Source organism: Miscanthus floridulus, chromosome 18 (assembly GCF_019320115.1).
Source record: "Miscanthus floridulus cultivar M001 chromosome 18, ASM1932011v1, whole genome shotgun sequence".
NCBI lineage: Eukaryota > Viridiplantae > Streptophyta > Magnoliopsida > Poales > Poaceae > Miscanthus > Miscanthus floridulus.
In genome coordinates, this window is record NC_089597.1 from 87,309,895 (window position 1) to 87,323,530 (window position 13,636).

The 13,636-nt window shown below is 41.6% G+C and overlaps 2 protein-coding genes across 2 annotated transcripts; one reads left to right on the forward strand and one right to left on the reverse strand.

Annotated features, from left to right (window-relative positions):
- Nucleotides 1-5,548: 5,548 nt before the first annotated feature.
- LOC136522666 (uncharacterized) lies at nt 5,549-9,321 on the forward strand. The gene is made up of 8 exons (XM_066516477.1): nt 5,549-5,735; nt 5,816-5,947; nt 6,683-6,891; nt 7,433-7,576; nt 7,731-7,945; nt 8,019-8,277; nt 8,706-8,859; nt 8,969-9,321. The coding sequence occupies exons 1-7, from the start codon at nt 5,654-5,656 to the stop codon at nt 8,832-8,834; spliced, it is 1,170 nt and encodes a 389-aa protein (XP_066372574.1). The 5' UTR covers nt 5,549-5,653; the 3' UTR covers nt 8,835-8,859; nt 8,969-9,321.
- Nucleotides 9,322-9,729: 408 nt separating this feature from the next.
- LOC136520464 (elongation factor 1-gamma 2-like) lies at nt 9,730-13,305 on the reverse strand. Its single transcript, XM_066514000.1, has 7 exons — nt 13,150-13,305; nt 11,884-12,033; nt 11,751-11,811; nt 11,615-11,667; nt 11,439-11,540; nt 10,856-11,354; nt 9,730-10,249 (listed from the first exon to the last, which is right to left on the reverse strand). Exons 1-7 carry the CDS (start codon nt 13,156-13,158, stop codon nt 9,870-9,872), a joined length of 1,254 nt encoding a protein of 417 aa, XP_066370097.1. The 5' UTR covers nt 13,159-13,305; the 3' UTR covers nt 9,730-9,869.
- Nucleotides 13,306-13,636: the final 331 nt, after the last annotated feature.

Sequence of the window (13,636 nt, forward strand, 5' to 3'; positions counted from 1 at the left end):
TCAAATCAAGCAAATGAAGAATGGCACATTTGTGAGTTAAGGCAAGTATATCAAGGACATGCTTAAGAAGTTTGGAATGGATGATGCTAAAGCTATTAGTACACCAATGGGGACAAGTGGAAGCTTGGATAGTGATGCTAGTGGCAACATGGTGGATCAAAAGATGTATCGGTCTATGATTGGAAGCCTACTCTATGTGATCGCATCAAGGCCAGATGTGATGTTTAATGTATGCATGTGTGCTAGATTTCAAGCCTCACCAAGAGAAAGTCATTTGAAAGCAACAAAGAGAATATTGAGGTACTTGAAGCATACACAAAATGTTGGATTGTGGTATCCCAAAGGAGCAAGATTTAAGTTGATTAGATATTCGGACTCTGATTATGCGGGATGCAAAGTTGAGAGAAAGAGAACATCGAGCACATGTCAACTATTGGGAAGATCACTTGTGTCTTGGTCATCAAAGAAGCAAAATAGTGTAGCACTTTCAACCGCCGAAGCGGAGTACATTTCGGTCGGTAGTTGTTGTGCTCAATTACTTTGGATGAAGGCTACTTTGAATGACTTTGGAATCAAATTCAAGCAAGTGCCATGCTATGTGACAATGAGAGTGTCGTAAAGCTCACCAACAACCCAGTTCAACATTCAAGAACAAAGCGCATTGATGTCCGCCATCATTTCATAAGAGATCACCAACAAAAAGGAGACATTTACATTGAGAGTGTGGGCACCGAAGATCAACTCGCCGATATCTTCACCAAGCCACTTGATGAAAATAGGTTTTGCAAGCTAAGGAATGAATTGAACATACTTGACTTCTCCAATATGTGTTGATGCACCCCCAATTTATATGACATGCCTCTCCTTCGAGCAATCTAAGGTAAAAGTTGTTTGGCATGTCATACATCCTTGCTAAGAACATGATTAGTGCATCCAGACATATTTCACATTTGAATAGGCTCATTCATGAAAATCAAATGAATTTGATGCTTGTATGGTATCACTATTGCTTGTATGTTTGAAATGATCTAGTGGTAGCATATGACATGTTTGTGGGCTTGTAAACCTAGTGTTTGATCTATAAAATGAGCTATAAGTGTTTAACTCAACATGGTACAAGATAACCCTTATTTGGAGGTGTGAAGAAGCTTGTCCTTGGATCAAACCGAGTTAAATAACTTTTGCAAGTAATCTAGATTGAACCAATTTGGGAAAATGATCCTCACTTCACATGGTTTCACCCCAACCTATCTAAAATTTGAGCCCTCTTTTTGTGCTAATTGTTGACAAAGAGAGAGAGAAATTCACAAAGATAGTAAGATAGGGGGAGCAAACAAATGAAATGACATTGTAAGGGGATCAATCAAAATTGCACACAAGTAGGGGGAGCAAGCTCATAAACTTGTATGTTGTATTTGAATGTGCATTTCATATATTTGCTTGCATGGTACAAGTTCTTAATTTCAATATCCATGCTTGTGTGATGTATGCTAGTTATAGGTTTGAATGTTGAAATGAAAAACTAGCATGCATAGGCTAAAGTAACTAGACTTATGTTCATTCTATGGAAACTAGACCTTTGCTTGTAATATTGATCTCAAGGGGTATTCTAGTTTTTGTGTATGTTTAGTTACTAATGGTGCTAAGGATGGTATATTGGTGCACTCCGATTGGTATCACGCTTCAAAAGGTCCATCTCTTATACCTTAGCATTATTTGGTAGAAATTGACTCCTATATTTCCTATCTAAGCATATGTGCAAGCTACAATCCAAACTCTTAGCACATATGTAAGGGGAGCAGTTGCTACCATTTGGGATTCATGAAACTTGTCCATATCCTTTACACATGGTAAATATGCTTGGGCAAGCAACATGGATTCAATTAAATTACAATTCATATCTTTGTGAAAGGGTTGTCATCAATTACCAAAAAGAGGGAGATTGAAAGCTCTAGTTTGGTTTTGGTTAATTGATGAAACCCTAAGTGCTAACCTAGTTTATTAAAGTGATTATGAGATAGGTAGCACTACTCCAAGTGATGAAGCAATGGCAAAGATCATGACGATGGTGATGGCATGGTGATGATCAAATGCTTAAACTTGAAAAAGAAGAAAGAGAAAAACAAAAGACTCAAGGCAAAGGTGAAAATTATAGAAGCCATTTTGTTTTAGTGATCGAGACACTTAGCGAGTGTGATCACATTTAGGATCGATAGCCGTACTATTAAGAGGGGTGAAACTCATATCGAAATGCGGTTATCAAAGTACCACTAGATGCTCTAACTCATTGCATATGCATTTAGGATCTAGTGGAGTGCTAACACCCTTGAAAATGTTTGTGAAAATATGCTAACACACATGTGCACAAGGTGATACACTTGGTGGTTGGCACATTTGAGCAAGGGTTAGAAACTTCACCGGCGGAGTGTCCGCCCATAGAGTGCGGACAGTCCGACGGTGCCACCGATGCCCTAGACTGAAAAGACAAGGGGTTCATAGAGTGACCGGACACTGGTGGTGTAGTGACTGGATGCGGGGTTCAGAGTCCGATCAGTAGCAGCAGTGAGCACGCGTCTCGGTCTTGTGACCGGACGCTGGTGCGAAGAGTGACTGGCCGCTGGCAAGGTGCATCCAGTCAATGCTGACGTACACTGACGTGTGGTGCACAGTGGAGACATTGAGTGACCGGACGCTAGGTGGGTCTGGTCGAGCATGATCGGACGCGTCCGGTCGTCAAACGTCCGGTCACTTTCTAACTGACATGTCCAGTCATCAATTGACCGTTGTAATCGGGCGATCGGCATTTGAAGCCGATGACACGTGGCCCACATCGCATGACTGGACGCTGAGGTCCAGCGTCCGGTCAATCTGACCAGAGCGTCCGGTCGGCCCGTGTTCAGTGCAGTGAGGAGCCCAATGGCTCTATTTCGTGGGGGCTTCTATTTAAGCCCCATGGCCGGCTCAAGCTCACTCTCTTGCAAATTTTCATTGACATAGCAACCTTGTGAACTTAGCCAAAGCCCTCCCACTCATCTCCATCATTGATCTATCATCTTTGTGAGATTGGGAGAGAATCCAAGTGCATTGCTTGAGTGATTGCATCTAGAGGCACTTGGAATTCGTGTTTTGCTGCGGATTTCACTTGTTGCTCTTGGTGGTTGCCACCACCTAGACGGCTTGGTACAGCGGTGGAGGATTAGCATGAGTTGGTGATTGTTCGTGGTCATCTCCGGTGATTGTGAGGGGATTTGTACCTTCCCCGATGGAGCGCCGAAAGGTAACTCTAGTGGATTGCTCGTGTCATTGAGTTACCTCACTTGTGGGTAGGTTCTTGCGGTGTCCAATCGTGTGGACGAGGTTTGTGCAACACCTCTTAGCCGTCGAACCACCAAGTGTTGGTCGACACAATGGGAACGTAGCGTGTTGGCAAGCACGTGAACCTCGGGAGAAAATCGGTTGTCTCTTGCCATTTGGTATTCTCCCGGTAATTGATTTAATATTCACCTTGTGATTGATTCACTCCTCTACACGGTGGTATAATCACCCTACTCATTCATTTATATTTTTGCAAACTAGTTGTGGCAAGCTCTTTAGTGTAATTAGAATTGAGAGCTTGCTTTGTTATTTTAAGTTCATCTAGTGGAGCTCTTTAGAGTAGCAAGATTGAGAGCTCTTAGTGAGTAGTAACTTTGCAAGTTGTGTGCCTAGAAATCATTGCAACTAGAATTGTTGGATAGGTGACTTGCAACCCTTGTAGAGCTAGAGCAAGTTTGCTTTTTGCTATTTATCATACTAATCAAATTGCTCTAGTTGATTTGTAGATTTTTAAATAGGCTACTCACCCCCCTCTAGCCATATTAGGACCTTAAACCGCTGCCGACCACCCATAACGTAGAGGGCAGACGCTTGTGCACGTGTAGGGAGGAGCCGGAGATAGGGCCGTCTCTGGAAGCGTCCGAGCATCAACATGACTGTTCGGGGGTTTGAAAAATCGTTTGGAGAGCAAACATGGAGAAAACAGTTCGGAGAAACATTATGATGATTAACGAAGATTAGAGAATATTTAGAAAAATATTAAAGCGTGACTTAGCTTTAGACAGAACGACTGGTCGACAACGTATGACGCTATCTGGTCGGCGAGAGGATGGACGTCTTCAACCTAGTTGATGAATTTGCCCCTTAGGGCATCTTGGAAGGTGGCAGTGACGTTAGTGAACCCGAAAGGCAGGGTCGTAACCCCTAGAGTTTTCCGAGCAGCCACCAATAGATCTGATCGATGGATGCAATCAGATCGTCGTTGATGATTTGCCTCCTCTGGTAGCGAGGAAGTGGGCGGCGAGTTATTGATGAAGGCGACCTTGGAGGCGGTTCCGAGATCGGATCTACAGCCGCGGGGGCTGATGTAGCCAGCGATGAATCATCGTTGTGGATCGGCATGGATCTCCACGAGATTGATGACGAGAACGTGTTGTTGATTTGAGGTCCATCTGACTAGCCATGGATCAAGCGCATACCCCTATCTGGAGCGCTAACTATTGACAAAAGATGCTCGGCAGTCCACCGAGGGGTATCCCACGACGGTAGATTTGTTGTAGAGGTGAGCGACATCAAGAGCGAGATGGTAATACAAGCACCGAGACACAAGATTTAGACAAGTTCGGCCGTCAGTATGACGTAATACCTACATCCTATATTCTCATGTATTGTATTGAGATGTATGGATCGTGTCCACTAAAGAACCCCTGCCTCTCCTTATATAGTCTGGAGAGGTAGGGTTACGAGAAAAGTGCCCTATGTGGTACTATACAATATCTTATGGTGCACGTCGAGCAGCGCCGTGCACGTCTTGATCTTGTGGACTGGGCCACCTTTAATGGTGTGGCCCATGTCTTGTCTTGTGGATACCGGGACCCATACCCCAACAGAAACATGGACAATTTATTCAATAAAAATCAATGACATTTCAATTGTCAAGGCCAGACATGAAATGATATTTCCTCTAAATTTGTTTATCCGCTATAGTTTGACATGAGATGGTCTTTCAAGTTATACTTTAACTATCCATTTATTTTATACTAGAAATACTTTGCAACGAGACGTACAACTTATTGTATTGTCCCCTGGATGATTGACGGCTCAGACATTTGTACAATGATCATATCATCCGTTTTAATACGTCTAGTCGTGGCTAGACATGCATTAATTGTGTAAAACATGGTCTCGGATTGACTTCAGAATTGTGTTGCGAATGATGAGATGTGGTAGATGGACTGACCGATAAAAGAGTGAGGGGGAAATTTTCACCTTTTAAAATTATTATTTATTTATTACTATAGGTATAGATAGATTTAGATATATTGTTTATGATTATTATTATCATATTTATATTATAATAGCTAAAAGTTATTTTTTCCGTTTTAAATTATAAGTTATTTTTAATTTTTTAATTAATCTATTTTGTTATGTACATACGACTTATAATTCGGAACGGGAAGCATCGATAAAACGTTGGACGGTTTGAATTTTATATGCTGCGGAACGCCGGAACCTGAAATACGCTTATCATTAGCCCACCGACCACTGCCGCGGCGAAGCCGACGCGATTTCATCCCCCGACGGTACCGGGGCTCCGCTGCCGCCTCTTCGCCTCTATATGGCGGCCCCGAGGCCTCGGATCCGCGCCGTACGTCTAGGCCCGCTGCTCCTCTTCCTCCTCGTCCCGCTCATCTACTCCGGTACGGACCTCTCCTTTCTCTCGTCCAATTCCCCTCACAATGAGGACGCCCCTCCCCCCTGACGATCCAATCCGCTCCAGTGTCCAGGCTGCACCCCTGGGCGCCGGAGAAGGGCGTGTGCTTGCCACCCCCAACCGCGCCGAAGCGGCCTGACCGTCTCGTGCTCGGTCCCGCCGCCGGACAGGGCCGCCCCGACCGCCTACAGTGCCAAGGTTAATCCTCTCGCTTCGGCAAGCTCAATTCATGCTGAATTTAGTGGTCGTTATGGAGGCTGCTTAGATCTTAGTTCGAGACATCTAGGGCTGTCTAGAAACGGAGGATTGCTTTGAAAATTGAGCAACTGTTACCAATGTCATTGTGGCAATGGAATGTTTTGTGTTGAGGTTACAAATTTCACATTGGGTAGTCCATGTCCAACTAATAAAGTGTCAAAAGTTAGCTCGGTTATTCATCATGCACTGGAATCGTTTTGCTATGCCATCACACGGTAATATTTTTCTTTTAGATAAAAAAAAAGATGGGATACGATTATATGCTCATTCTGCATTGTTGCTCTGCCACTGTAATATTAGATTTTGCTGAGCTGGATTTACAGCCTAACAAACTGGAAGCCTGTGTTTTTCTGTGACAAGCATGGGGCAAAATCAGGATAAGAATGTTGTTTTTTGCAAAAATCAGTTCATCAGGAGCAGTAAAATAATCTCTCTAATGCATTGCTTTGAACAGCATGTTTCAGATAAATCTAGAATCTTGATGTAATGATGTTCCACTTAGATCTAAACAGTTGTTAATTTGCTTATAGTTGTCGATGATGTTCTGTAATCTTAACTTAATAATGGTAGATTGCATTCTGTCACTTTCTCAAATTGGTACCTCCTTGCTGTTGGCACAACATAACCTGGTGATTGAGTTCATATGACTGATGATGTTTCTGTCACTTTGCTCAGGACTTAGAGCTCTGAATAAGATTGGCCTATCAAGTGAAGAGAACTATTCTGGAGAACACATTTCTTTTGTTACTGTATTCACAACCTACAATTCTGTCTCAGCTGGAGATGGCAATGTTCCATCTGATTCTGTAACTGTTGGAAACCATTCTTATAGCAAAATAGAAAGGTCCATGGCCATTCTGAACACTTTCATCAGTTTCATAAAGGTACCTCTTCCTTTTCTCTAAGTTTGTGTGAATTTTGTTTACTGGTGGCAAGTTTAACAATAATATTTTGATGGCTCAAATAATTTTCTCTCACTTGTGAGTGATAGATTGCAGGACACCCCATATATTTGAATTACAGTTGAATTTCTAGTTCCATCCCTATGTTTATGATAGCATATCCAGCATTTCAGCTAAGATGTTCCAAGTCTTGCATTATTGCATGTTGTGATTGATTGCTATCAAACAGTCCTGTTTAAGAGTTACCAAAGAATTGGTACTTTCTCCCTATTGTTGAGATTGTTATCCTTTTTGTGTGGTAGGAAAACATGAAAGTAATGTAATGAATGTGAATACTAACATCACTATCATAACCCTTTCTAGAAATGACGTATGAGTTCATGATCTTGTTACCTATGCCCCATAGCAAATATCCCTTTTTCATCTTATTTGAAGCTTAAAATACACAGTGTGCTACATTATTCCCAACAACAATTGTGATGTGAGTTGTTTAACACCTGATCCTATCTGTAGAACCCTGCAGGTATCAATGCCAAGAAGCAACGTGATCATATTGACTGATCCTGGTTCAAAAATTTCAGTAAATCAAGGGAGTGCTACACTATTGCCTATTGAAGGAAACTATTCTCGAGGAAATTTGATGCTTCAAAGAATAAAGACATACATTGTAAGTCTATCGGCTTCATTTAGATCGTTAAATTTTCTGCATATGCTTTCTCAAAATTACTTCTAATGTGATCCATGTATTACTGCTATCATCATCTTTATGCATTATTTTCAACTGTAAGAATTATATTTATGTATCTTATCCTCATATTCAGGCATTTCTGGAGCAAAAACTTGTGGAATTTGATAGGGTGGAGGGGTGGAGTCATTTTGTTTTAACTGATTCCGATATAGCAGTGGTTGATGATCTTGGACATATATTCAAAAAATATCCCCAATGTCATCTGGCTCTTACTTTTCGTAATAACAAAGGGCAACCTTTGAACTCTGGGTTTGTTGCGGTAAGAGGAACCAGGGATGGCATCACTAAGTAAGTTGACAGCTATTGAATAGATCGTATTGTAGAAAGCTGGCAAACTTCAAATTAAACTCTCTTTTTTCAGAGCTGTGGAACTCTTGAAACAAGTCCTTGAAGCTTACAGCTTAAGATATATCAAGGCTTCCCGTATGCTTGGTGACCAATTAGCACTGGCATGGGTTGTCAAGTCTCATCTACCATCGGCTTTTGGAAAATTTTCTAAGCATGAAGCATTTACTGGTGAAGTTAATGGAGCATCTGTTCTCTTCTTGTCTTGTGCTGTTTATAATTGGACCCCGCCTGAGGGTGCTGGACAGTTTCATGGTATACCCTTGGATGTTAAGGTATAACACTTTTCTTACTTGTAAGGAACTTAATTGGTCCAAGTTTTCCTCTTTTTCTTCATGGAAATAAATTTTGGCCTAACATTAGTAGAAAATAGTATTCTGCAGGCTCCTTACACATGAATACATGATGCTAATATAGATGTGAAAACTACGAAGATTGGTACACTGTTTCTTTTTCTCACATATATGGCATTTATAATTCAAATAAATTTCTTGGTACTATGATAATACTGTGCATTGTGGATTCATGATGTTTTCTTTTGTTATAAGCTATATGCTCCGATTGATGACCATTTCGTCAGCATGCAAATATGGGTCATTCTTACAGGATTATACTAATCCAATAAATGTGCATGTTGTGTAACATTGTTGTATATGCTTTCTATTTACTGTGACATCCAGAATAATTCTTGTACCGTTTTCAGGTTATCCATTTCAAAGGTTCAAGAAAGCGTTTGATGCTTGAGGCATGGAATTTCTACAACTCAACCTCTAAGCTGTCCGATATGCTATGCCTAATCTTGAGAAGTGGCCGGACAAAATATGACTTCTGAACTTTTGGTTAAAAACTGACACATGGTATCCTCCCTCACTCTCATCCTCGTTATCTTTACCAAACTAACCTGACTATTAGATTTTGCCCTTTGGTATTATGTGTTTTGTTAACAAGTTTATCTTTTCTTTACAGTTGATCATACTCAAAGCTGTTATGTGTTCCTCAACTTATAATATAAAAATTGCTGACCATGAGGCTTTCATCGCAAGAGTTCAAGAATTTGGTTCAACATAAAATGGACAAGTATCATTCATTACGCAACAAGAATATGTTAAGCTACTTGCAGGGATGTGAGATTGGTGTGAAACTGTTTGATAGCTCATTAGAAGTTAGAACCCATACAAGAACCATACACAGGCTGACCACTTGGGAATTCACCTTTTGTTCTTTTGGTTTGCCCCTTCCTGTTGAATATGTAATGTGGTTCCACACCACTGTACACTATATCTATGTTGCAGTAAAGGCAATTTCGCCATGGGATGTTATTAGCATTGAGTAAAACTGGCGCTGTTTCGATGTCACCGGCAAAATTTGTGCTATTTGCAGATGCTTTATGCCGTCGCTCATCGCACTTTCACCAGGTCCATCACCGGAGATGTCCCAACTTATCGCAAACTATGTTGTGAACACACATTCCTGGGAGGTTAAAACGAGAATAATACCATTTGCATCTGCTAAAACCTTTGCACAAATAGCACCAACTACCACTCGGATTAAAACTCTGCTAAAGGATATAGTCCTAGAAGGCTTTCCTAGATCAAAACTATTCTGAAGGCATGATAAAGTCCTAGAAGGCTTTCCTAAATGGCTCTGCCGTCTTGTAAGTTCTTGCATGTCTTTTTTTTAAAAAAAAACATAATCACAACATCTCAGACAAACAAAACCACAAGATAGACAAAAATTCTCAAACCAGCACAAACTTTAACCAGTTCATAGCAAGGTATACCAGATCAACATAGACAAGTAAAAGGGCAAACTCCTCCATAAACATCCAATTCAAGGCCTAAACAGTTCTGACTCCAGGCAAGCACACTCACTTGAAGCATTTCGCGTCAAGCAAGGCCTCGCCCTCAAAGGGCTCCTGGTCCTCAATCATGGCACTGACACGCTCCTTCTGGGCCTCATCAGAGATGTCCACCTTGGTCCACTCGTAGAGCTCCATGTCATAGACCTCATCCATTACAAACTTGGGAACCTCCTGGCCACGGAAGAGCCAAAGGCCCTTCAACTTGAAGGGTGGCTCAGAGCCTATCACAAGCATCTTACCAAAGGCGTACTTGCGGACCAGGTCCATCCGCTGCAGGAATCCACCAACCTTGTTCAGGGTCACAAAGGAGACGGTGTTCTCATCATTGTACTTGTAGTCACAGAACCACAGAGAGTAGCCCTCTGGGTCGTACATGTCCCAGAAACCTGAAACACAGACGGATTATTGGTCAAGACTCCACAAACGTAGAAAAGGAAAAAGCCATTCATGTAATTAATTTACTTTCAGTACTCCCTCCGTTTTTCTTTCCAGTATTTTGTTTCAATAGCACGAGGCTTTTGACAGGAAAATACCACAGTAGTACCCATTTTTGTTATACAAAATTATAACCATAAGTACATATATTTTTTAATATGAATCTAATCGCATGATTTTGTCACAAACTATGTATTAATAAACTGTTGATCAAATGCTTGTCCTAGCAAAATGGAGGGAGTAGTAAATAGCTGTGGCAAATGGATGACATTAAAGCAGACATAACTACTATTAGCACTTTGTTAGTTCACGTCGACATAAACTCTTTGCGGCTATCTGTGATTGACTCAGCTTGCATAATCCTTCAGGTGTCTAAAAATATTATTCTTATAAGGCCAAAATCAAATTCTAGTCAGGAAGGTGACTCCCAAATTTGTTTTCCTGTAAGATTGATAGATTGCAAAGTACAGAATTCTAACACCAACTACTTGCAGTTAAAAATTGTTAGGGAAGAAGCAAACATATTGACCATATTATTGAAAGCATGGAGATGATACCTTTGATGGCAACCTCCCGGAAGTTGGTCTTTGTGTTTGAGTATAGCCTCTTCCAGTCATCAAGGACCATTTTGCTTGGTGGCAACAAGTCAAGAGGATTCTTTGGCTTTGGCTTTGGTGCTTCCTCTTCTGCTGGTGCCTCAACCACCTTTGGCTTGGGTGCCTCCTTTGGGGCTTCTTTCTTGACAACCTTTGCCTTCGGCTCCTTAGGAGGAGCGGCCTTTTTCTGAACAGGAGGTACAGACTCTGCCTGCTTGACCTCACCAATGACCTTCTTGAAGTTAGGCTGGTTAACCATGGTCCAGAAATACCTCTCGACATGAGGAAAATCAGAAGTGAAGCTCTTGGTCAAGATCCGTGCAATTCCATGGTACAGGTTGCATGTCAATACAATGTCAGCTAGAGTAACAGAATGCCCAACAAGGTATGTGTTTGAGGCAAGGTGTGTGTTCAGAGCACCAAGCGATCTCTTCAATGAAGCAATAGCTGTTTCCTCAGTCTGCAGACACACAAAAAAGGGTTAATACTATAGCTAGTAAATGTTCAATAATACCAGAACCAAGTTTCCCAGCCCACAACTTACTGTGTGAGCATAAGGGATGTACCCAAGCCTTGGATACAAGTACCATGCAACACCAGGGTCAACTTCTGTTGCAGCAAAGTCCACCCATTGCTCAACGTGGGCCTGCAAGAACCATTGATGAGGTTCACAAGCAGTAAAACTCAGTTAACTATGTTAACACTCGATAAATCACTCACTTGTTCAATACGGGAAGACCCAAGAAGAGGGTTGTCGTCTTTCAAACGAGCAACTGAAAGGAAAACAGAGACATGGTCATCAGCGGCAAAAAGTTAAGAAAAAATTAAATTGAAAAGTGTGGGGTTCTATATATACCATAGCGTGCAATAGCATTACTCTCAAAAACAGGGCCATCAGGAGTCTCCAGAACAGGAACCTGAAGAGTAATTTTTAGTTCATGAACCACTATACATAACAATTCAAAGATAATGATTGGTGCATGGTGTACCTTCCCAAGGGGGTTCATCTTAAGAAACTCAGGGGTCTTGTTGGAGACACCCATCTCAAAATTCTTGGTCAACTCAACCTTGACCCCACTGTATTCTGCAGCAATAAGTGCCTTGAAGGCATTCTTGTTTCCAGCCCCAGTATGCAATACCTATGCAATAAAAAAATTAGACATATTGTATTACAAATTGAAACACCTCTCTGTTTGTGCATGGTAATTTAATAGTACACATGCAAGCAGGCAATGACATCTACACCATTGCCTAAGTGATAGAACCAGAACATAAACATAATCCACAGAACACATGTATTTCACCATTTAGGAAAAAAATACACAAGCAAATGCAGCAACATGAAACATCCCAGACTGAGCATTCACAAATCACAATATGAAGTAGCAGATGACATGTCTGTTTCCCAACAAGGCACAAATGAACATTTTCACACAGATTCCAATAAAGATGCTTTAATAACGCAAACAGTACCATTGTGTAGCCAAAACATTACTACAATTGAATTGCCTAAATTGCTAGCTTATAAAAACAAACTATAACATAGTCATGCTCGGCCTCCCAACTTCAATTCCTCATCTTCCTTTCAGAAACCAAAAGAGCATTGCCTCCATGTACAAACATTTTCTTCAACTTACAACTCAAGTACAACTTAGGATCAGAAGGTTAAAAACTTAAAAGCGCTTGAGATGATGGTTAAAATCACTTGAGATGATAGCACCTAAATGAATCCAATGGCTCAAATACACGAGGTAAATGCCATTGACCATAGAGCAATTCCCTTGTAAAAACTACATGGTCACCAGGGTATCAAAGGTCAAAGGTCTTTTCCAGTGCCATTCTACTAGTGAGCCAGGAACTCTAAGTGACATCACATGCACTGTGATCAGACTACTAAGTTCAATCAAACTCAGTATGAACCGACGGGTGTGAACAGGGGATAACAACCAGAAAATTGGCATATAGGCCTACCCAAAGGAAAAGCTGAGGATCTAAACAACTAACACGTTCCGATCACATATACAGTTCCGACACCTATGAGGCTATAACTCACGAAAATCGCATCCAACAGAGACCACAGCTCAGCAGCGCGCATCACCAATCAGATCAAGTTAAACTACACGGAAGGAAGCACAAAACCCTATAAATCAAACCGCCGAGCATACCAAAACTTCCTCACGGACAGTCAGACATGCGACTACACAGCTCTTCTGAAAGAGCGATAAAAAAAGAGAAAGGAAGGAGAAGGAACTCACGAGCGCCATGCCGACGGTTGCCGCTGGTTCACGTCCGACCGGAACCTCAGATCTGCTGGGCAGATCGCAGGAGCAGGTCGCGGGAGGAAGAGAGGGGTTTACGGAGGGAGAGGGCGGCGGACTTATATGATGGCGGCGCAGCGGAGGAGGGGACAGAGAGAGAAGGAAGGCGGAATCTAGGGTTGCGGCAGCGGGGTGTTCGGATGGCAAGCATTGGACGGACTGGATTGATCGCAAGATGAGCCGGATGTGTGGCCGCGTGGGGCCTGGATTTTTTAAAAAGTACCCATTCAAATTAACTAATCTTTACCTACGTGACGGCTAAGTAAGGTCCTGTTTAATCTCCTGAGAAAAATAAGAATAGGGTGGAAAAACTGAGAATGGGATCAAATATTGTAGAAACAAACTATCTATCCAAAATCAACTATTTCGATATTTTCACTATACAAAAGCCATAATCCTGGTAAGAATGAGATCCATATACTTC

Coding starts and splice junctions, on each gene's coding strand:
- LOC136520464 (XM_066514000.1), bottom strand. Junction 11,541..11,614: donor GGTCTTCCCGTATTGAACAA/GTGAGTGATTTA, acceptor TGGTTCTTGCAG/GCCCACGTTGAGCAATGGGT. Junction 11,355..11,438: donor ACATCCCTTATGCTCACACA/GTAAGTTGTGGG, acceptor GTGTGTCTGCAG/ACTGAGGAAACAGCTATTGC.
- LOC136522666 (XM_066516477.1), top strand. CDS start 5,654: ATGGCGGCCCCGAGGCCTCGGATCCGCGCCGTACGTCTAGGCCCGCTG. Junction 7,946..8,018: donor ACCAGGGATGGCATCACTAA/GTAAGTTGACAG, acceptor CTCTTTTTTCAG/AGCTGTGGAACTCTTGAAAC. Junction 8,278..8,705: donor GTATACCCTTGGATGTTAAG/GTATAACACTTT, acceptor TACCGTTTTCAG/GTTATCCATTTCAAAGGTTC.